Consider the following 23,330-nt stretch of genomic DNA (forward strand, 5'->3'; position numbering starts at 1 on the left):
AAATGACACCTTGTTTCTTTGGAAGTGCCAGAGGAACTGCCTTTTGCTGAGACCTTGAAAGTGGAAGGAGGAATGGCTTTGAGTTTCATCTTGGACATACTCAGTTTTGAAGTATCCATTAGACACCTACATAGGCAGCAGGATACACGAGTTTGGAATTCAGGGTGAGGCCATGGTGCAGATACACATGTGCATACAGGTCCGAGGGGAAGAGCACTGAGTCCTGTGGGTACTCTGGGTTCAGAGGTCACAAAGATGAGGGGCCCGAGAAGAGGCCACCAGTGAAGGCAGGGTGTGACCGACTGTGCAGAACTGAGCAATGACCACTGATGTGGTAGCATGGCCATCACTGGTGACCTTTACAAGAAATGAGGAGGACAAAAGCATGAGTGGAGTTGGTTAAGAGAATGGAAGGAGAAGCAGTGGTGAGTGTGCACAACTCCCAAGGAGGCTGCTGGAATGAGCAGCGTTGGGCTGCAGCTAGAGCAGGGGTCCCCAAACTACGGCCCGCGGGCCGCATGCGGCCCCCTGAGGCCATTTATCCGGCCCCCGCCGCACTTCCGGAAGGGGCACCTCTTTCATTGGTGGTCAGTGAGAGGAGCATAGTTCCCATTGAAATACTGGTCAGTTTGTTGATTTAAATTTACTTGTTCTTTATTTTAAATATTGTATTTGTTCCCGTTTTTTTTTTTGTTTGTTTGTTTGTTTTTACTTTAAAATAAGATATGTGCTGTGTGCATAGATAGGGATTTGTTCATAGTTTTTTTTATAGTCCGGCCCTCCAATGGTCTGAGGGACAGTGAACTGGCCCCCTGTGTAAAAAGTTTGGGGACCCCTGAGCTAGAGGGATGGTGGGCTTAGGCCCTGGTCAGAGCAGGAGGCAGACTCAGGGTTCCAGAAGAGAGGGAGCAGAGTGGAGATAAGGGGCTGCGGGGTCTCCTAGGGTGTTTCTGTCCCTACGTAAGATTTCCTTTCTCCAATAGAATTGTGTTTTTCAGGATTATAAGATGAATTCAAGTTGTACAAAAGTAGCACCAGTATAATTCTTCGCTAGCTTCTATGCATATAAAGATGCTTGTGATTTTGGAAGAAAAATCAAAACAATATAGAATTCTAACTACCCTCTGGGTGCATCCATTTTGTCTTAGATTCTACTGAGCTGCCCAAGCGCCTCAGCCTTGACAGCTCATCTTCCCTGGAGTCCCTGGCCTCAGCCCAGTCTGTCTCCAATGCCCTCCCCATGGGCTACCAGCACCCTCCCTTCTCTCCCACCGGTGTAGACAGCATCGCCTCGGACGCCATCTCTGTGTACAGTCTGAGTTCCATTGCTTCCTCAATGAGCTTTGTCTCTAAACCTGAGGGTGGATCAGAAGGTGGGGGACCCCGAGGACGGCAGGACTACGACAGGTCCAAGAATGCTTACCCACAGCGATCCACCCTGCCTCGGAGCCAGCTGTCCCCCCAGACCCGTGCTGCAGACAGCAAAGAAGAAGAAGAATATGAAGGATTTTCTATCATCAGCACTGAGCCTTTGGCAGCCTACCAAGAAAACAGAAAGACACGCTTCTCACCAGATCACAAACAGTCCCGAGGAGGGGCAGCTGGAGGTGTGAAAATTTCGATAAGCTCCAAGGGGAGCGTAAGCACTCCAAATTCTCCAGTTAAAGTGACTCTGATTCCCAGCCCAAACTCACCCTTCCAAAAGGTTGGGAAACTAGCAAGTTCGGATACGGGAGAATCAGACCAGTCTAGCACAGAAACAGATAGTACCGTGAAATCCCAGGAAGAGAGCAACCCAAAGCTCGATCCACAAGAGTTGGCCCAGAAAATTCTAGAGGAGACACAAAGTCATCTCATTGCAGTGGAGCGTCTTCAGAGGGGCAGCAGTCAGACCAGCAAGAGTAATAACCCAGAAGATGGCATTTCCCTGCCAAATAATGCTGCTGTCTTCAGAGCATCAGAAACAAGTGCGTTCAGCAGACCTACCCTCTCCCATCAGAAGAGTCAGCCATCACCAATTCCTGTGAAACCAAAGCCCCCAGCCAGAAGCTCATCTCTGCCCAAGGTGAGCTCAGGGTATAGCAGCCCCACAGCCTCGGAGGCGTCCAACAAAGACAGCCTGAGCCAGCAGAGTGGCTGGCCATCGCCTGGCTCTGACTCCCAGACTTCACTGACTGACCAGCCTCTCTTTAAACTGAAGTATCCAAGCTCTCCTTACAGTGCTCACATTTCCAAATCACCAAGGAACATGTCCCCAAGCTCAGGCCATCAATCTCCTGCTGGCAGTGCACCATCCCCCGCTCTCTCCTATTCCTCAGCTGGCTCTGCCCGCTCAAGTCCAGCTGATGCTCCTGATATAGACAAACTGAAAATGGCAGCCATTGATGAAAAGGTGCAGGCTGTCCACAACCTGAAGATGTTCTGGCAGAGCACACCCCAGCATTCCACAGGACCAATGAAAATATTCCGGGGGACCCCTGGAACGATGACTTCCAAAAGAGATGTCCTCAGTCTATTAAATTTGTCACCTCGGCACAACAAGGAGGAAGGAGTAGACAAACTTGAACTTAAGGAGCTGTCTCTGCAACAACATGGAGAAGCGCCACAAAAAGCCCCTCCAAACGGACACTGGCGCAGCGAGACCACCACATTGAGCACGCTGTCACCGCCTGCTGGCCCTCCTACTGCAGCTCCTAGTCGCCCTTTGAGACTTCCTTCTGGAAACGGATACAAGTTTCTGTCCCCAGGAAGATTTTTTCCCTCCTCTAAATGTTAAAGCATCTTTTGGACCCAATGACTCAGAGTGCAGCAGCCCGCAGAGGGGTTCCGCACTCGGCCTACTCCCTTGTCTGAGTGCAGTCACCCAACGAAGCCACCAGCCACCTCCCAAAGGGTGCACTCTCCAGGCAAGTGGCACCACCATGCCTAGGTGCCACCTCACACATAGCTAGTGTCTTCTCTGGGCCAGATTCACCAAAAGCCAAGACTTCTGTGAGGTTGATACAGGAGGCTCATGGAATTTTCTACACACTTCACCAGATGTTTACCTTTGAACTCTCTGCTTCTTATCCTTGATGAGATTCTTCAACAGGACTTTTGTATAACAATGGCCATGGTTCTGGGTGGGAAGAGGAGAGGGAGCACATATTTTGCTAAGAGGTAGATGTGCAGTACCTTTTATACACAGACATACAAACAAAGCTTTTTTAGGGCTTTCAGGTGCTGGTTGGGGGTGGGATATATAAAATCTAACTTGAATTCTACATGAAAATGTTATATTAGCCAAAACCAGAATAATGGTTTTAAAAATGCCAATGATTTATAGTTAAATTGTAGCAATTTTGGTCTCATGGTATTGTAACATCACAGGAACAATGCAATAATTCACATCAAAACAGCGCTTCCATCCTGAACTCTGCCTCACTGAGCTCTACAACTGTCCCTGGGGCCCACTGTCAACCAAACTTGATCTTAAAAAATTTATCTAACTCTTATCCAGGCATTTTAGACTATGCAATTGTGATTTAAAATGCAACTTTGTGCTTTTAAAACATTACTGACTTTTTTTGTACGTGGATAAAAAACTTGGATTTTACTATTGATAGTACTTTGCATTTATAGCTATTATTTTTAAATGCTCAAAAAGTTTTTTAAAATGTCAAATTTTAAATAGTCATCAATAATTACTTATCAAGCTTTGGGTTGGAAAGACTAAAGCAAAAAAAAAAAAAAAAATTTCCTCTGGCTAACTAGATTTAATCAGAATCTAGCCTTCCAGCTCCTATTCCCTTTATTAGCCGCATACTTTTTATTCTCTTTTCCCATCTCCAGGCCTCTAAAACCAATTCTGCCTAAATCTGTTGCCAGGTTCCCACAATCCCAGCTCCCCATGTCTGTGAGCTACACAGAGACCCTCATCTTAGCTATGACTCAGCGCCCCTTGCTCCTGCGTCTGAAGGACAAGCCCCCTCCCCTCCCACAGAGGCTTTAATGTCATAGCCTGAGAAGCAGGGCCTTTGTTGGGATTTACATCCAAATAGTGAACAGGGAACTAGATATCCCTCAGTGTTGTCACAGAAAACAAAGTGGACTTTCCCTACAGCCGTGACAGCACAGAAAGGGTTGCCAGCTAGGAGGAGACAAAAGAATAAGAAGGGGCAACCATTAACATATTTGAATAAAGAAATGGTGAAAATCATATTAGTGCTAAATTTAGTTGGAGAATTTAAAGAAGGCTCTCTTAGATAATTCTAAAATTAAAAGCCTGCCCTCACTGTGAGGGTATATGTATATTACACAAAGGTGGGCTTGGCCTGGAACACCAGCAACACATGAGTGGACTCGAGGGGCCTGGCAGGAGGGACACTAACATCAAGACCCCCAGGGGGAGTTTTTAACCTTGGGTAGGATCTCACTTTATAAACAGGCACTGACCACCTGCCCTGTTCCTCAGTGTACTCAGAAAAGAGGAACAGATAACAGTTGTTCAATTCGTGTTATTATTCTCTGCTATGTCATAGAGGTTTTTGCATTTAATCCAAGTTATGTTGACAAAAGCAAACAATAAGGATGCCCCATCTAACCCTGATCCAACACTGGTAGAGAAATACTTTATAAAGAAACAAGCAATTATGAGGTTGTCTTTATGTCAGTAGGGGGAAAATGGTAATAAAAGTACTAGTGTAGTAAATGAAAGCCACCTTTATAACACTGTGCATTAGATAGCAAAATCAGGTCCTCAATAATGAAAACTAAACCTCAAATTTTAACTCATATGTAGATAGTTGGGCTGTTCCTTTCTCAGCAAATCTCAGCCTCTTTCCCAAGTGCCAAGGAGCCCTGGAGGAAAAGCCTGCGTCTGCGCTCCATCCATGAAGATGAGGGTGCTGCCCTGTCTGACCACCTCTAGCGCACCCCCTCTACCACTAGGGCCACTTTGCATGGTCAGCAAGCCAGCTACAAGGACTCGTGGACCCTAATCTGGTTTTAGTCCTATGTACATTGTTGTTTTAGGTTTCATGTTGAAAAGCCAAATGGTATGTGTGTTTTTGTTGTTCTAGATATAAGCTTCAATGAAAAAAAGCTAAGATGATGAAATAATAGGACCAAACTAAAAATCACTGTAGAAGTCATCACTTCTTTATGTTAACTGTCAGTCTTGGTATTTTCAGGAGTGAAATGGATATAAAATCTGAGTGGATTTTTTAGGCTACACTGAAAAAAGTATGCACTTAAAAATTATGTGGGATGATATAATTCACAGATTTCTTTGTACAGATCAGGAGTTGGCAAACTACAACCCACAGGCTAAATCTGCTCAGAGGCCTGGCTTTTTATAGCCATGAGCTAGGAATAGATTTTACATTTTTAAATAGTTATTTAAATACCTCTGTATAAATAGTCTTCACTTTGCCTCTTGGCCCGTAAAGCTTAAAATATCTAAATACCTGGCCTTTTAAGAAAGTTTGCTGACTCCTGGTACAGAGAACAGAAAACAATTAGAATGATCTGTTGTTTCTACAACTAGAGGAAGGAAGTGTCAGATTTTGGACAAAACTGATTGGCATGCATGAGAACCCCAAGCCACATGGATAGAAGCGTATGACTCCCCCATAGTCTCTGGCTCTTTGCTCCACTTGGGAAGGAGTCAATGAATGTGGGTAAAATTAAAAAAAATTTTTTCTTCTTCTCCATATGCAGATACCATTGGATACAATTATTTTCAGCTCAGGAAATTGGAATGCCCTCCCCTACTGTATCCCATCAGATGCAAATATACCGAACACAAGCAATAAAATCTCCCTTTCCTAGAAACCTTGGTATGACCACAAAGCATGGTAGTAGTAGCTCTACCTTAATGCTCATCAGTGAACTACTCAACTACTTTGCCAATTTTAACTTAAGTCAAATACCAAGACACAATTAGCTACTAAAATTTACATTTTGATCCACATTAGTGTGTAGTAAAATGAAAAAAATTCACACCTCCATCCCATTTGAAAAAACCATGGTCCACATTGATGCTAGCTGGGTCTCAGCAGGACACCAGGTGCTGCACACACTGTCCCTATCCTGATCTTGTGTCCTAGCGACTGCAGGTGATCATTGTAGCAAGTCTCCCAGTACAGTGCCTGCCTGTCCCATCACCTCTCACCACAAGGAGAACTGTCACTTTGTTAGTTTCAGTTCAAGTTGGAAAAAATACCATGCAATAATCTGGTTTACTTTTAGTAAGTAGGCAAAAAGTGAAAACTGTATAATATTTCATCACATATTTTGTTGTTTTATCTAAAATGATTGTACATGTGGTTTGTGAACTGGGCCCTTGTCTGTGCCAGATCCTTCAAAGATGTTCCATGTAAGGACACATACGGTCACCTCTCCCTTCCTTAGACCCCTTTCCCACTTGGCACTCACACCCCTTGTATGCAGTGTTAGCCATCTTTGGCCTATGTGGACATTTTTGTAAATTTCAGTTTCCAGATGGCATTAAACTTTTTATATTATGAAATTTATCATGTAAAAAGAACTTCATATTTTTATTGAGATTGCTAAGGCACTTGGCCTTCCTTTGTGATTTCAGTGTCTATTAAAGCATGAGTTCCCTCGGTTTTAAGTGATATATCTGAATTGCTTTCTGTACACATTCCACACTTCCTAGGTTTCTTTGCAGTACAAAGTGGTCATGTGTCACTAACGAGCATGTGTCTCTGTCTGGACCCTCATGTTTGCCAGGAGGAGAGCCCGAGAGAGCACAGCAGAGCCAACCTGCATGCAGACTTCTCAGAAGGCAACTTCAGCTGAGATCTCTCTCCAGTCTCTCAGCGGGTACAGGAACCAGCTATCTCTACATCTCCACCCTTCTTAACAGTCTCTATGTAGCTTCTTTTATAAATCCTTGGATATAATACTCCTGTTTAGCTGTCTTTCAAGTTGGTCATTCATGCTGACTGCTCTATAATTCAGCTGTCAATCCGGTTTGGCGCCAGTAGGAAGTATGTGTAGCTTCCACCTAATCTGCAGCCATCTTGAATCCTGGTACTTTTCTCTTTTTTTTACTTTTCTCAATTTAAACCTTTCTTCAACTTTCCCAATGAGTATGCTTGTTTACAGTCTCTAATAATACTAAATAGTGGCACAAACAGAGGGGAACTGACAGGCTAATGCTGCATCCATTCCAGCAAATGAGGCCAAAACATCTGGGTCCACATACATTAAAGGGCATGTCAGCATTAAGGAAACATTTTGCCTCTCAAATGGATTTACATCCAATCTCAAGATATTTATTAAATTTGTAGCAATTGTGCATTTAGGCTACAGGGAACAATACTATTCTTTAAGATATAAATATTCTCAATATATTTATATTAAATAAAAAGTTTTTGCAATTCTAAAATAACTAGATCCTGGGAATAGAACTCAGAGTTTACCTTGTTAGTTAACTGGGACAGGTAAGTGAATTTTGATTTCTAACCAACCTGGCAGCATTTTGCCAGTCTTTTTTTTTTTTTTTTTTACTTTTTATACAGAGCTTTCTAAAGTATAGCCATTTTCTTTTTGAAGCAAAAATGCAAAAAGAGACGGTTCTTATTTCAAAAGTGTTTGTTTTAGTAAATAGAATATAGCCAATAAATAAGCAGACAGTTATAGTAAGTTTTGAAAAGTTCATAAAATAAAACTGGTGCACTTCCCTTCATAAGATGCCATTCTCTCCTATACCACACACAGTCACACAGCCTGAAGAGAATGCCAATTACCATGCCCTGGCCCCCATGGCCTGTTCCAAGAATTGCCTTGGCCCAGCCCTGAGGGACAAGATCGCTTACAGAGTCAGTTGTGTTTTAATGGGAAGGACCTACTCTCCTGGCTGCAGGTGACTAGGCCAGAGCAGGGCAACCAACCCTGTGGGAGGTCAAATGTTTAGGTAGAGTCCCTGCAATCACATTCCTTTTCTCATAAATTCAACCCAGGAATTTTGACTAGATCAAGTCTTAGCAGGTTAAGTGAAAGCCAAAAACTTTTGGTGGAAACAGAGGTCAGTGAGCCCAGCATGGGCATGTGCAGGTCAGCACTGCAGAGGTGCAAAAACTATGAACAGAGGACACCAGCAGTAGAGAAAGAAGAAAAAAAGAGATGCAAAGGCCCCTTGAGAAAGAAAGTTTCAGACCACTCTACAGTTCCATGTTCAATTACTTGCCACTTGGGGTAACTTAAATGGTTTTTTTCCCTTTACATTTAATGGCTTTAATTGTGGGTGTCTGAGCCTATGGTAGAACAGAAGTAAGTTAGATCTGGAGTAGGGAGGGAGGATGTAGAGTCAGGTAAGCTGAAGACAAATGACAGTAAAGAAATAAAGATATTTGTGTATATCTTTAATGTATATATGAATGATATATGATATCAAAAAATAGAAGAACACACAAAATATGGAAGTCTGAGGCCATACCATGAAAGGTTATTACAGTGCCCTTTTATGGCCTTAAAACACTCAGGTATAAATAACAGAATCAGTCAGAAGAGAAGTTCCTTCTCAGGCCAAGCTGAGGCTTGGCCTGCCCTTCTAGTACTAGGGGTGGAACTGTCTGGGCTCTTCACACCAACACCTCCACTTGCCCCCTGAAGGACAGTGTCAGTAACTATCCCCTTTCTTTCCTGCATTGTCAGAGTTTTCCTCTCAGATGAATCATCCCTATCAGCACAAACGTGTGGCAATCTTTCAAATTAGCCCCATGTCCTCATCCAGCCAACACTTCATTTCTTTGTTTTTCTTTCAGACCAAAGCTTCTCACTGGTCTACCATGTTTTTGCCTCCAACACAAGACCAATAGCTACATCCATGCTGCAAAATCTAGGGGTCAATTCTTAAGTTATTTGCATACAGTACAAAGGATACAGCATCACTTAATGAGGTAGTCTTGAACTAAAAGCTTAATATGCACTTAAGCTTTTAAATATATGCATATAACTTTCAATTTACTGTAAACACAGAGATTAGAATAAATTACACAACCCCATGAGAAAACAATAAGGCAAATGCAGAGGATGAGGCCACCCACCACTCCATACAGTGCTTTTCAGTACAACTTCTGCAGCAATGAAAATCTGTGCTGTTCAATAGGCATGTATGGCTACCAAGCAACAAAAATATGGCTACTGAGTTAGGGTCTAAATTTTTATTTTAATAAAATTGTAATTTATTTATATGTATAGTGGACTGGTCTGGTCTCTTAAGTTCAATACTGAGTGGAAAAAATAGAGTCTAGGTACTCTTCAAGAATAAAAGAATTTTAAGAGACATCAGAACCAAATGTAAAAACGTTTCTATAAGCACAAATACTGGAAAACAAAATTAAAACTCTCTTTACCATTATGTCAATAAGCATAAAATAATTAAAACACACTGTACTGTATAGTTAAAATGTGTGCAGTTCATAACATGCCTATTATACCTCAAAGTTGAAGAAAAATACTTAGAATAAATTAAAGGTCAGATAAAATTTTTACATTGAAAACTACAAAAGCACGCTGAGAAACGTTAAAGACACAAATGGAAAGAGATACTGCGTTCATGGATGGAATATCCAATACTGTTAAGATGTTAATTCTCCCCAAATTTATCTACAGCATTAACATGATTACAATGAAAATCTTGGTAGGAAAAAAGGTTGACCTCATGACTTTAAAGCTACCCTTAAGAATGTGATTTTAGCATATAAACAAGCATATCAGTGGGTACAGGAGAGCCTATAAATATATGGAGACAAAAAGAGCCCAGACATAATATGGTCAACCGATTTTCAATAAAGGGTGCCAAACAAATTCATTGGGAAAAGGACAATATTTTCAGTATGTGGTACGAAAACAACTACATATCATTTAAGGTGAAAAAACCTCAATGGTTACCTCAAACCACACTCAAAAATTAATACAAGATGGATCATAAACCTAGACATAAAAGCTGAAATTATAAAGTTCATACATAAGAGAATATCTCTTTGACCTTCAGTCAGGCAAAGATTTCTTAAGACACAAAAAACACTAACCATATAAGAAAAGTTAATAAACTGAAATCTCAAAATTAAAACCATCTGCTCTTCAAAAGACATCACTAAGAATATGAAAAGAAAAGCAGAACCTAGAACGTATTCATGATACTTTTTCATGGTACCTTTACCTGATAAAAGACCTGTATCTATAATATATATATATATATATGTGTGTATATATATATATATATGTAAAATGCCTGCAACTCAATAATAAACATCAAACAATAAAATAAAGGCAAATGATTTGAACAGAAACCTCACAAAGGGAGATATAGAAATCATCAACAAGCAAGTGAAAATGTGCTCCGTAATGCACTTCCTACCTTTAGAATGACTAAATTAAAAAGACTGACCAGGCCCTGGCCGGTTGGCTCAGCGGTAGAGCGTCAGCCTGGCGTGCGGGGGACCGGGGTTCGATTCCCGGCCAGGGCACATAGGGGAAGCGCCCATTTGCTTCTCCACCCCCCCCCCCTCCTTCCTCTCTTTCTCTCTCTTCCCCTCCCGCAGCCAAGGCTCCATTGGAGCAAAGATGGCCCGGGCGCTGGGGATGGCTCCTTGGCCTCTGCCCCAGGTGCTAGAGTGGCTCTGGTCGCGGCAGAGTGATCCCCTGGAGGGGCAGAGTGATCCCCTGGAGGGGCAGAGCATCGCCCCTGGTGGGCATGCCCGGTGGATCCTGGTCGGGCGCATGCGGGAGTCTATCTGACTGTCTCTCCCCGTTTCCAGCTTCAGAAAGAAAAAAAAAAAAAAAAAAAAAAAGACTGACCATATCAAATGTTGGTGAGTATACAGAACAACTAGAACTCTCAAACCTTGTGAGTGAGAGTGTAAAAATGACACAACCACCTTGGAAAAATGTCAGTTTTTCATAAAACTTACCATACACTCACTCAATTCTATGTCTAAGTATATATTTGCCCATGAAAAATGAAAACAGATTCCCCCTGAGAGACTCATACAAGAATATTCATAGTTGCTTTATTAATAGATAGTAGACCCCAACTGGAAAGAACCCCAAAGGCTATCAGCAAGTGAATGGATAATCAAATTTTGGTTTAGTTCATGAACAAACTACTACGCAATAATAAGAAATGAACTGATACGTGTAACATGAATGAATATCAGATAATGAGACTAATAAGAGCTTGTGCCAGAAAGCCTGTTCACACCCTCATGCCCCTTCCCTACCCTCCTCTAATTCACAGGGCTGGGTGCCAGGAGCTACATTTCCCCAGGCCCTGCTAGCAGGTTTCTGGTTAGATTTGTATGAAAAGCACTCACACAAAATTTGAAGGCAGAAGAGATGCAAAAGTATATTTTTTTGTTCCTTTGTCAAGAATGGGCAAATCCCTAATGGACTTTAGCAGATGTGAGACTTTGCAGGATCCTTCAGGTGTTTGCTATAAATCACCAGCCTAATAATCAGTTGGTGACAATTCCCAGAGATTTTTCTGTAGTTTCTGCACCTTCCTGACTCCCTGAAAGTTGGTGGCAAATCTGAGAGGTAGCAGTCATTTCCTGCACCTTTATACCTCCAGTCCTGCCACTGCTTCTGTAAATGCCCAATTCTCCACACTCAATCCGTTCTTGCTTGAAATACTTAAAAGAGGTTTGTTTTCCTGATTGGACCCTGGCTGGATGAAAAGGTATGGCAAATAGGAAGTGTGGTCAAGATTAGCACAGAAGTAGACCCAGACTAATGAAAGAGAAAGCTCAGAATTAGACCTGTGATTTATAAAAATTTGTAGTAAAACTGCAGATCAGTTTCTTAGATAGTTCATAGATCAAAATATGAACTATTTAATAATACTGCTAGAACTCATTTCATAATAAACATCCATCTCAAAATAAAAAATAACTGGGTCCCTACTTCTAACCATACACAAAAATCAATTCCAGGTGAATTAAAGCCTTGAATGTGAAAACAACTTTTATAAACTTTATGAAAGAATACTTTTATGATTTCAAAGAAAACGTTTCTCAATAGGACACAAAAAATCATATATCAGAAAGGAAATTAACCTCTGCATATCAAAAAGCTCTCTCCCTCCTCTTTGCCCTCCCAAAACATTCAGAACAAAAGCCTGGGGTGGCTCTGAGCAAGACAGGTATTCAAATAGAGGGAGGAGCATGGTGGCCCAGGGAGATAACAGTTCCATCAGGGGAGGAGTGCGCCCTTGAGGGCTGGGGAAGGCCGAGCAGGATGTCCAGGACAGGCTGGCTGAAGACGACCACACGGAGTGGTGATGATGGCCCCATGTAGTTAGTGTGCATGTGGTGTGCTGGCCCTGAGTGGGTGGGCAGCAGTGGCAATGGCAACAAAGATATGTTACATACAGTGGGATTACACAAATACACAAATTAATATAAGGATAATGGGAGTAAGGTTTCTAACTGTTGGAAATGGAGTTACAAATATGGAAAGGTGGAATGAACCAAAATGGTATCGGTCTGGAACTGGCAGTATTGATGTAAACTCATGGCTTACATCCAGCAACTGATTGATAGACATATAGATATATTCCTCTGACTGGGCGGGCCTGGCAGCAGCAACATCCCAAGAGGAATGAAATGCCTAACACTCAGATTTTGGCTTCTAAATACTGTTTTTCATTAAAAGGAACCAGGATTCTCTGAAAAATAGCCGATTCCAGGGGTAGAATATTTTGTGTATCAGAAAGTTAAAAAGTGCACAAAGACTGGGACATGTCAAAAGTACACAGATAACAATTTATACGGGCTCCCACCGGCCAGATCAAGTACAATTTGAATAGCAAAATAAATGACACTAATAGTAAATTATACTGCATTGAATAAAAAAGGAAATGGTAAGTCTACACTGATATTAAAAGATGAATAGATTGAAAGTTTGATGAGGAACAAGACAGTTTCCATCTGTGGAAATTATCATTTTTTAAAAATTTTTTGTTACTCCTTATCAAGCTCGTGGCCTCATCTTCTGGAAAATATTAAGTATACCTTATAATTGCTGTTTTACTGTCCTTGTTTCTTTAATTCTATTGTCTGTGTTCTTGTCAGTTTTGAAAGAATTTTCTCCTCAGTAAAGGTTATTTTCCTACTTTGCATCCCTGGTAATTACTGCTTAGATGCTGGACACTAACTTACACCGGTCTGGGACATGGTTACTTGGAAACTGTTTGACCCTTTCGGGGCTTGCTTTTAAGCTTTGTTAGGTTAGGACTTGAGCAGTCCATAGTCCAAGGCCAAGTCAACTCCACCACTGAGGTGACCACATTGAGAATCTACCCAATGCCTTGCACGTATTATTATGAAGTCTCTCCATTCTGGCTGGTGGAAACATTAATTATTCTCATCCCTGTGAGCTCCACACATTGTTCTGTCTGTTCATTATGGTGGTTTTGTCCCCAGTCTCAGCTAGTTTCCTCACAAAAGTGTTAAAGACTTGAGAACTCTTTGTAGATCTCCAGAGCTCTATGTAACTCTCTCCTCTCTGATATTCCATCTTGTGAATTCTAGCCACTTGACCTCCCAAATCCTCAACCTCAACTCACAAAGACCACACTGAGCTTGTATGAGTTCCCCTGCCCTCTGATTAGGCCGGGAAACTCTCTCCAGGCAGAAGTTGGGCAATCATGGGGCTCACCTCACTTGAGAGGTCAGTAGCTAGCATTGCCTAGCATCCAAGGTTTCAGAACTACTGTTTCCTATATTCTGTCAGATTTTTGTTATTGTTTAAGACTTTTGGGGAAGTCTGGACCCTGTTAATCCAATATGGCTGGAAGTGGGTGTGGAGAATGGGATATTTACATTGTTTCAGAGTACTTTACCACAACATATTTTCCAATTACAAAGAGAAAAAGTATAACTTAACATAGGGAAGCCTGGCAGACACCACTTTAACAAAGTGACCAAAAATTGGACAAATTGGAATCATGTGCCACTTTATAATGAAGGTCCTTATTGGATACACTGAGAAGATCACAGCATTTACTTTTGTGATATTCCTGCCAAAGATATACAACCTGAATCTAATCATGAGGAAACATCAAACCCAAACTGAAAGACATTTTACAACACAACTGGCCTGTGAACTGTATAAATATTTTGGGAAGTAATTTGAGAACAATTATGGAAGATGTTTATACCTTGTGACTCAGCAATTTAACTCATAAATATTCTAGAAAAAACATATGCAAGTGTACAAGGGGACCTATTGGAATGCCATATGGTATTATTACAACAAAATGTTAAAATTAACTTAAATACCCACCAAGAAGAGACTGACGATATAGCATAACAATGAAAAAGAATGAACTAGAGCTATACATCGCAACATGGATAAACCCCATCAATAATGGTGAGTAAAAATCATCTATTATATTGTAGATATGCATGAGAATTATAATAGCACATTTACAGGGCAGGTATGGAAGGAATACACCCAGCAGTTTCAACTGTATTTATAATATTTTACTTCCTAGGACAGATAGTAGACATGGGTTTTCATTATGTTATTTTCTTTTCTTTATGTCTAAAACTTTTTACTGAAAAATGTTATTAATATAAGCTGAAACAATTCCATCCAAATTGGTTAAAATAAAAAACACTTGCAATCTCTATGCAGCTAATATCAGATAAACTTTCACTGTATTAATGAATAATTTCCAAACATTTGGCTAATTCTGACACGTAGCAAAGGCTATCAATTTCATCTGGAACCTGACCAAGTTGATTCTTCATCCAGATTTGAATAGCTGGTAAAGCTTTAATATATCTTGAAAGACTGAGTGGGATGGCTATTATCAACCTGCGTTGACAAGCAATAGTATATAGGATATTTGCCACATAGTTGTAGACAGCTACACATATTCAACTTCATAAAAAAAAAGTTAACTTACCGCCCTGGCCAGATAACTTGGTTGGGTGAAGCGTTGTCTCGATGTGCAAAGGTTGCTGGTTTGATCCCTGGTTAGAGCAAATGCAGGAACAGCTTGATGTTCCTGTCTCTCTCTCCCTCTCTCTCTCTCTCTCCTCCTCCTCTCTCTCTAAAATCAATAAATAAATTTAAAAAGATTAATTTACCAACCAAAAATTATATTTTTACACACATGCATACATATCAGATGAGGCATATAGAATGAGAGTCTAAAGTTTCCCATTACAGGTAACAGGGTAGAGGCATTTCTTTCCTAATCTTTGGAAAAAAAACATATGAATGAAGCCAGTTCAAAATGGAGTTGGAGCTGCCATCCCAGAGATTGCCTTGCAGGTCTTGCTCCTTGTGGAGCCTTTGAATGTTTGAACTGGGCAAAATAACCTTTGACTGGGCCAAACTAACACTGTATTCCAATCAACTGTTTGCAGACATACTAAGAAAACAAAATTTTTCTTTTTTTTTTTTTTTTTTTTTTTTGTGGCAGAGGCAGAGAGAGTCAGAGAGAGGGACAGACAGGAAGGGAGAGAGATGAGAAATATCAATTCTTCGTTGCGATTCCTTAGTTGTTTATTGATTGATTTCTCATATATGCCTTGACCCGGGGGCTACAGAAGACTGAGTGACCCTTTGCTTGAGCCAGTGCTCAAGCTGGTGCCCTCGGGGTCTTGAACCTGGGTCCTCCACATCCCAGTCCAACGCTCTATCCATTGCGCCACCTAAGAAGACAAAAATTTAAGGACATTCTTTAGAATCAGCACCATCACATACAGCTAAAGAATAACTTAGCTTATAGTACGTACAGAAATCCGTACATTCTATTCATGTAATTATCTCCCTTCCCTTTCTTATAAACTTCCCTTGCCTTCACCCCGTACATAATTGGGACATACAGCTAGTGCTCAACTTACGACCACAATTGGTTCCGACAGACCGGTCATAACACAATTTGGTTGTAAGTTGAGTAGGCTATATGTACAGTACTGTGAAATGATGTTATAAAAATCTTTAAGTCATTTATTATCATAATTTTCTTTCATTATTGTTATATATCATAATTTTCTTTGTTCATTTTATGCCATTTGTATCATCTCTACACCATTTTGTTTCTTATTTTTACATTTTTCAGATTTAAGTAAAACACTGCATTACCAGTACAACTGGTTTAATATTTGCAGACAATTTCCTCTTGGTGGACATCTTGGGAGGGGTTTGATGAAAAATATCCAAGACACAAAATACAAATTGTTGTACCGAGTCTGGGATAACAGTTGAAATGGTGCACGCGGAGGTGGTAGTGCTGCCGGAAGCTGGTCTGCACTGTCGTACGCCCAGCTGGGCAATGCTTGCGCTGGCAGACGTGGAGCAGTCTGGCTAGCGATTGTGGTAGTAAAGTCAAATGGTTGTAAGTTGCATAGGTCGTAAGTCAATCAATAATTGTAATTTGGGTTTGTGACGAAATCTGTGTCCCGATTGCAATTCTTTATATCAAATAAATGCTTGTTGCTGCTCACTTTGGCTTTTAAATTTTTTAGGTTAATTTTAATCTTCATTTAAAAATCAGTAAAGTGCTTATGCGTGCAGGGTTCTAAAAATGCCAATAACTTCACAACTGATCAAGTAGATGACAGATTGCTTTCTGAGATCATCCCAAGTCCCAATCCTCTATACCCCATTCCTACCCAGGTTCTGACACATACAGAATTGCATATAGGACCTTTCAAACTTGTAGAATTCACAGAGGGAAGTTGTGGTTTCTACAGAAGGATGTGTTTTTATACAATTTCCTGGGAACAAAAGAGCATCTGGTATTTAGCAAGTCCTTTTTGAAAAATAAGTTGCAAACAATGGCTTTTTTCTTTGATAACCTGTTATCAAAGAATTATTTTGAAATAAAATCCACATGCAATAAGATTTGCAAAATGCTTTCTATAAATCATAAAACCTGTTTTTATATGCATATCAGTTTGGATATTGTTACAATAATACATGCAGAAATATTCATATATACATATGTATTCTTTAACTTCCAAAAAGATTTTGAGACATTATCAATAAAAGTACAGAATAAAATCCACAAAAGACAAAAATAAGAGTCAAGTAATGAAGAGGGCAAAGAAAGAAAATGAGTTACATACACTAGAGGGTTTTGTCAGACTGTGGTTTGTGATCATTCACACAGCTTCTGCCACAGCTTTTTCCCAAGGTCTTCTCTAAGTAGGGATGGAACAGAGCAGTGTAGCGTTCTTCCCACTGACAAACTCTAGAGTCCACACCAGCAACAAGTGACATCGCTCTCTGTACTCAGTTTTGGCCTGTGGTCCTTCAAGAGGCTTCCACCAACCACCCCATGCACCAAGGAATGAAAAGGAGAATCCTCCCACACATCCTCTTTAATCTTTGCTGTTAATTTTTTTAACAACTAAGAAGGATTTGGGATGATTTCCAGAAAACAAATATGGGGAGTCTCTGAATCCTTGAGACCAGAGACTAGTTACTAAGTCACTGTGAAGAAGTCTCACCACAGCCAAGTTCTGCTGTTCCCAGCAGTACACTCAGCACTGGACATTTGTCATGAGCTTGAGGATCAAAAAGTTACTGAATATTTCTCACTTATTATTTTCTGGATTTTCTGTTCTGGCTTTTCCCTCTTTCCCTTGCTGTGCTCTGAACTCCAGGCAGAGGATTTTATGTTCATTGTAGAATGAACTGATAAAAGGAAATGGTGGAACTGAGTGGGCTTTCTGTGAATGTGACTCATAAACTTTAGTGGTTTATTACCCTGAAAGAAATCTAATTACTACAGTTCTAATATCTTACATTAAAATAAAGTTGGGTTTTTTTTTAAAGGGCAAAATAACAATGAATAGCATTTCTACATTTTCTGAAAATTTGGCTGAATATTAAAATGACATATAAAAAGTTTTAATTCATTAGGATTAGAATATGATTAACAGTGTCAAATATTTCCCTTTTATTTTCCAGATAAGCACTGAATCTCTTCTTTAGAGTATTATATCATAGAATAATTTGCCAACAAGCACATTCTGTATGACTTAAAGAACATCAGAATATTCTAAATTTCTTAACTTGAAAAGCACTCTGGATTTGCCAAGCATTTCCACAATTCACATTAAGTAGATTTTACTTAAATTGAGAATTGTTCCTCAACTGATCATGAAAAAGACATAAAACATCGCCCTAAGAAATAATTATATACTCTTTTTCCGTGAATCAAATTATGTTTATAAATGCATATGTAGAAAGATAAAATATTACTAAATCAAAATGTTACCTTAATCCTATTTTATCCACTATTATCCAAGTCTAATAACAGGTAATTTTGCCTGGAAAATGATAATGAAAAACTATTACATATACAAACATGCAATTAAACAATTGAATTGAGGAAATCCAAATATACGCTGAGAAAAATGAAAACACAACTCAAAATTTATGAAATGCAGCCTGACCAGGTGGTGGGGCAGTGGATAGAGCGTCGGATTGGCACGTGTAGGACCCAGGTTCTAAACCCTGAGGTCAACGACTTAAGCACTGGCTCACCAGCTTGAGTGTGGGATCATAGACATGACCCCATGGTCGCTATCTTGGGCCCAAAAGTTGCTGGCTTGAGCAAGGGGTCACTCGGTCTGCTGTAGCACCCTGGTCAAGGCACATATAAGAAAGCAATCAATGAACAACTAAGGCCCTGCAATGAAGAATTGATGCTTCTCATCTCTCTCCCTTCCTGTCTGTCCTTATCTGTCCCTCTCTCTGTCAAAAAAAAAAATTTATGAAATGCAACAAAAGCAGTTCCAAGAGGGAAGTTCATAGCTATACAAACAAGCCTACCTCAAAAAACAAACAAAAATCTCAAATAAATAACTTCACACCTAAAAGAACTAGAAAAAGTGGAAGGAAGAATATATGAAAGGATAAACAATATTGACAATCCTTTACTAAAAAAAAAAAAAGTTTTCTTCAACAAGAAAAAAGAGCCCAAATGAATAAAATCAGAAATTAAATAGGTCAGTGGTTTTCAACCTTTACTCACTTGGGAACAGTGAAAATAAGAGAATCATCTCAGGGAATGCTAAGGCAGAAATATCCTTGAGCATAAGCAAATTTGACTAAGATCACTGGGTCTGTCATCTTCATACAGCATGCAGGTGATGATCCCTTTCATGGATCAGCACAAAATTTCTTGACTGGTCCACGGACCAGTGATTGAAAAAAACATGAAATAGGTTAGAATCAACACCAAAGAACTACAAAAGACCATTAAAGAATACTATGGACAATTATATGCCAACAAACTGAACAACGTAGAAGAAATAGATAAATTTCTAGAAACATACAATCTTCTAAGAATGAACCATGAAGAAACATAATATGAACAGACTGATTACTAGTAAAAAAATGGAAGCAATTAAAAAAAATTAACTAACAAACAAAAGTTCAGGGTCAAATGGCTTCACAGGTAAATTCTACCAAACATTTAAAAAATTAATACGGCCTGACCAGGCGGTGGTGCAGTGGATAGAGCGTCGGACTGAGACGCGGAGGACCCAGGTTTGAGACCCCGAGGTCGCCAGCTTGAGCGCGGGCTCATCAGGTTTGAGCAAAGCTCACCAGCTTGAACCCAAGGTCGCTGGCTTGACTAGGGGGTCCCTCAGTCTGCTATAGCCCCCTGGTCAAGGCACATATGAGAAATCAATCAATGAACAACTAAGGAACCGCAACGAAGAATTGATGTTTCTCATTTCTCTCCCTTCCTGTCTGTCTATCCCTATCTGTCCCTCTCTCTGACTCTGTCTCTACCATAAATAAATAAATAATTAAAAAAATGCATGGCCTGACCTGTGGTAGCACAGTAGATAAAGCGTTAACCTGGAATGCTAAGGACACTGGTTCAAAACTCTGGGCTTGCCTGGTCAAGGCACATACAGGAGTTGCTGCTTCTTGCTTCTTCCCCCTTTTCTCTTTCTCTCTCTCTCTCTCTCTCCCCCCCTTTCCTCTCTAAAATGAATTTTAAAAATCTTAAAAAGAATACATATCCTCCTCAAATTATTTCAAAAAAATCTGAATAAGAAGGAATGCTCCTAAACTCATTCTGTGAGTCCAGCATTACCAATACCAAAACCAGAGAAACATACTACAAAAAAAGATGACAATATTCTTTTTTTTTAATTTTTTAAAAATTTTATTTATTCATTTTTAGAGAGGAGAAAGAGAGACAGAGAGAGAGAAGGGGGAAGGAACTGGAAGCATCAACTCCCATATGTGCCTTGACTAGGCAAGCCCAGGGTTTCGAACCGGCGACCTCAGCATTTCCAGGTTGATGCTTTATCCACTGCGCCACCACAGGTCAGGCGACAATATTCTTGATGAATACAGATATAAAAACTCTCAAAAACATTCTAGTAAACCAAATTTAATAATTCATTAAAAAGCTTATACCCATGATCAAGTGGAATATTTCAGAAATGTAAAAATGGTTGTCTGCCAGTAATTTTGCACCAGTCTGCAAAGGAGTTAACCACCCTGATGTTGTATGAATATTATAGATCTTCATCGAATTCTCTTATGCTCAGGGTGAAAACCACTGTGATATACTAAACAAAACCCCAAGGAGAAAAACCATATGATCATCTGAATAAATGCAGAAAAACATCTGACAAAGTTCATCCATTTATAATAAAAACTCAACAAAGTGGTTATAGAGGGAACTTACTGCAACATAATAAAGGTATGTGTAACACCTATAGCTCACATCATATTCAATGGTGAAAAGCTGAAAGCTTTTTCCTCTAAGATCAGGAACAAGATAAGAATGCCCACTTTCACCATTATTCAATGTAGTATTGGGAGTCCTAGCCACAGCAATCAGACCAGAAAAAGAAAAGGCATTCGAATGGAAAGAAGTAAAACTGTCACTATTTGCAGAGGACATGATACTATATAAGAAAAAAACCTTAAGGACTCCATCAAAAAATTATCAGAATAGATGAATCCAGTAGAGGACACACAATTAATATACAAAAATTAAGAAAATCCCACTTACAAGTGCATCAAAACGAATAAAATACTTATGATAAATTTAATCAAAGAGGTAAAAGACCTGTACTCTGAAAACTGTATGACATCAAAGAAAGAAATTGAAGAGAATGCAAATAAGTGGATGGACATACCATGCTTATAAATTGAAACAATTAATATAGTAACAATGTCCATACTACCCAAATCAATTTACAGATTCAGTGCAATCCCTATCAAAATAGCAATGATATTCTCACAACCAGAAAAAGTAATCCTAAAATGTATATGGAACCTCAAAAGACCATGAATACAGAGAAAGCAATCTTTTTTTTTTTTTCATTTTTCCGAAGCTGGAAACAGGGAGGCAGTCAGACAGACTCCCGCATGCGCCTGACCGGGATCCACCCGGCATGCCCACCAGGGGGCGATGCTCTGCCCCTCTGGGGCATCGCTCTGTTGCATCCAGAGCCATTCGAACGCCTGAGGCAGAGGCCACAGGGCCATCCTCAGCGCCCAGGCAATCTTTGCTCCAATGGAACCTCGGGTACGGGAGGGGAAGAGAGAGACAGAGAGGAAGGAGAGGGGGAGGGGTGGAGAAGCAGATGGGCACTTCTCCTGTGTGCCCTGGCCAGGAATCAAACCCAGGACTCCTGCACGCCAGGCCGACCTTCTACCGCTGAGCCAACCGGCCAGGGCCGAGAAAGCAATCTTAAGAAAGAAGTACAAAGTTTGCGGTATCATACTCAGTCACTGTGCAGAAGCTTTTTAGTTTGATATAGTTCCATTTGCTTATTTTCGCTTTTGTTTCTCTTGTTCAAGAGGACATATCCAAAAAGGTACTGCTAAGACTGATGTCAAAGAGTTTACTATGTTTTCATCTAGGTTTTCTATGGTTACAGGTCTTACATTTAGGTCTTTGATATATTTTGAGTTTATTTTTGTATATAGTATAAGAGTGATCCAGTTTCATTTATTTTGCATGCATCTGTCTAGTTTTCCCAGCACCACTTATTAAGAGACTGTCATTTCTCCATTTTATGTTCTTACTTCTTTGTCAGAGATTACTTGACCACATAGTATGTGGACTCCTATTTATGATGAAATTTAACATAAAAAAATAAAAAATTTCTCAATAGAAAAAAACGAAAAAAACTCAAAACATAATTGGAAAAATATTTGTAACTCATATCACCAAACACTAACTTAATAGAAAACTAACTGAAGAATTAAATTTAAAAAAGATCATTTGTAAAAATCCAAAAACTTGGTAACACATTTTGTTGGAAAAGCTACAGAGAAAGTGTCACCCCATACATCAGTGGTAAGAGTATAAACTGGTATAATCCCTATTGATTGCAGTTTAATACTCTTTAAAATTAAACAATTAAATATGTCTGTACCTTTCATTTTATCCAGCTATTCTATTTCCTGGAATTTATCCTACATATATGAAGTGGCTTTGCCTGACAGCATTGTTTGGTTATAGCAAAAGCTAGTAAAAAATACCAACGTCCATTAGAAGAGTACAGTCGACCCTTGAACAACACAGGCTTGAAATGTGAGGGTCCAACATATGCTAGGATTTTTTTCAATGAATAGAGTTGGCCCTTTGAATGTATTGGTTTGGTATCTGCAGATTCAACCAACTGCAAATCGAAACAGTATTTTCACTTTCCAACAGTGATTTCCCTATTGTAATTTCCCAACAGTGGAAAGGCAGATCAAAAATACTGCTAAACCGGCCTGACCTGTGGTGGCGCAGTGGGATAAGGCGTCGACCTGGAACACTGAGGTTGCCGGTTCGAAACCCTGGGCTTGCCTGGTCAAGGCACATATGAGAGTTGATGCTTCCTGCTCCCCCCCCCCTCTTTCTCTCTCCCCTCTCTCTAAAAATCAATAAATAAAAGATTTAAAAAAAAGATTAAAAAAATACTGCTAAACCTAAGGATTTGAAGGGTGCACTGCAGAATCAAAAGTTATAGATGGATTTCTGAATGCATGGAGGATTGGCACCCCAAAAGTCACTGAATTGCTCCAGTTTAACAGAATGTTTCCTCTTGCACCAAGTCTTATGTCTAATAGATAATATGTGAGAAGATTCTAGCAAGTGAATACAAAATGCAATTACATTTTATTGCAAGAAATTTAGAAACATATTTTTAACAAAGTTAGCTATTCAGAAGTGTTACCTTAGGCTGTCTCTTAATAGCTCCTTTTCACAAGTGTGAAATTTAATGAAGGCAACAACATTTATAAGCAACACCAAAATGGTAACTTAATTACTAGCTGACTTTTCTTAGGCAACAAGAGATTAAATGGAAAGAGAAATT

General features: G+C 39.8%; 1 protein-coding gene and 1 long non-coding RNA gene across 5 annotated transcripts in view; one reads left to right on the forward strand and one right to left on the reverse strand.

Moving 5' to 3' along the window:
- TTC28 (tetratricopeptide repeat domain 28) overlaps positions 1-3,052 on the forward strand; it is a 698,236-nt gene extending 695,184 nt beyond the window's left edge. For all 3 annotated transcript variants that reach the window (XM_066260240.1, XM_066260241.1, XM_066260242.1), the window contains one exon: positions 1,149-3,052. In XM_066260240.1, coding sequence (XP_066116337.1) covers positions 1,149-2,776 — 1,628 coding nt within the window. In that variant the 3' untranslated portion in view covers positions 2,777-3,052. The remainder of the gene's footprint in view (positions 1-1,148) is intronic.
- The window catches only part of LOC136325605 (uncharacterized), a 42,364-nt gene that overhangs the window by 5,218 nt on the left and 13,816 nt on the right, over positions 1-23,330 (reverse strand). For both annotated transcript variants that reach the window (XR_010729284.1, XR_010729283.1), the window contains exons 2-3: positions 14,927-15,680; positions 3,048-3,118 (exon numbers count right to left, since the gene is read on the reverse strand). This is a non-coding gene — a long non-coding RNA (uncharacterized lncRNA). The remainder of the gene's footprint in view (positions 1-3,047; positions 3,119-14,926; positions 15,681-23,330) is intronic.

Source organism: Saccopteryx bilineata, chromosome 2 (assembly GCF_036850765.1).
Source record: "Saccopteryx bilineata isolate mSacBil1 chromosome 2, mSacBil1_pri_phased_curated, whole genome shotgun sequence".
NCBI classification, from domain to species: Eukaryota; Metazoa; Chordata; class Mammalia; order Chiroptera; family Emballonuridae; genus Saccopteryx; species Saccopteryx bilineata.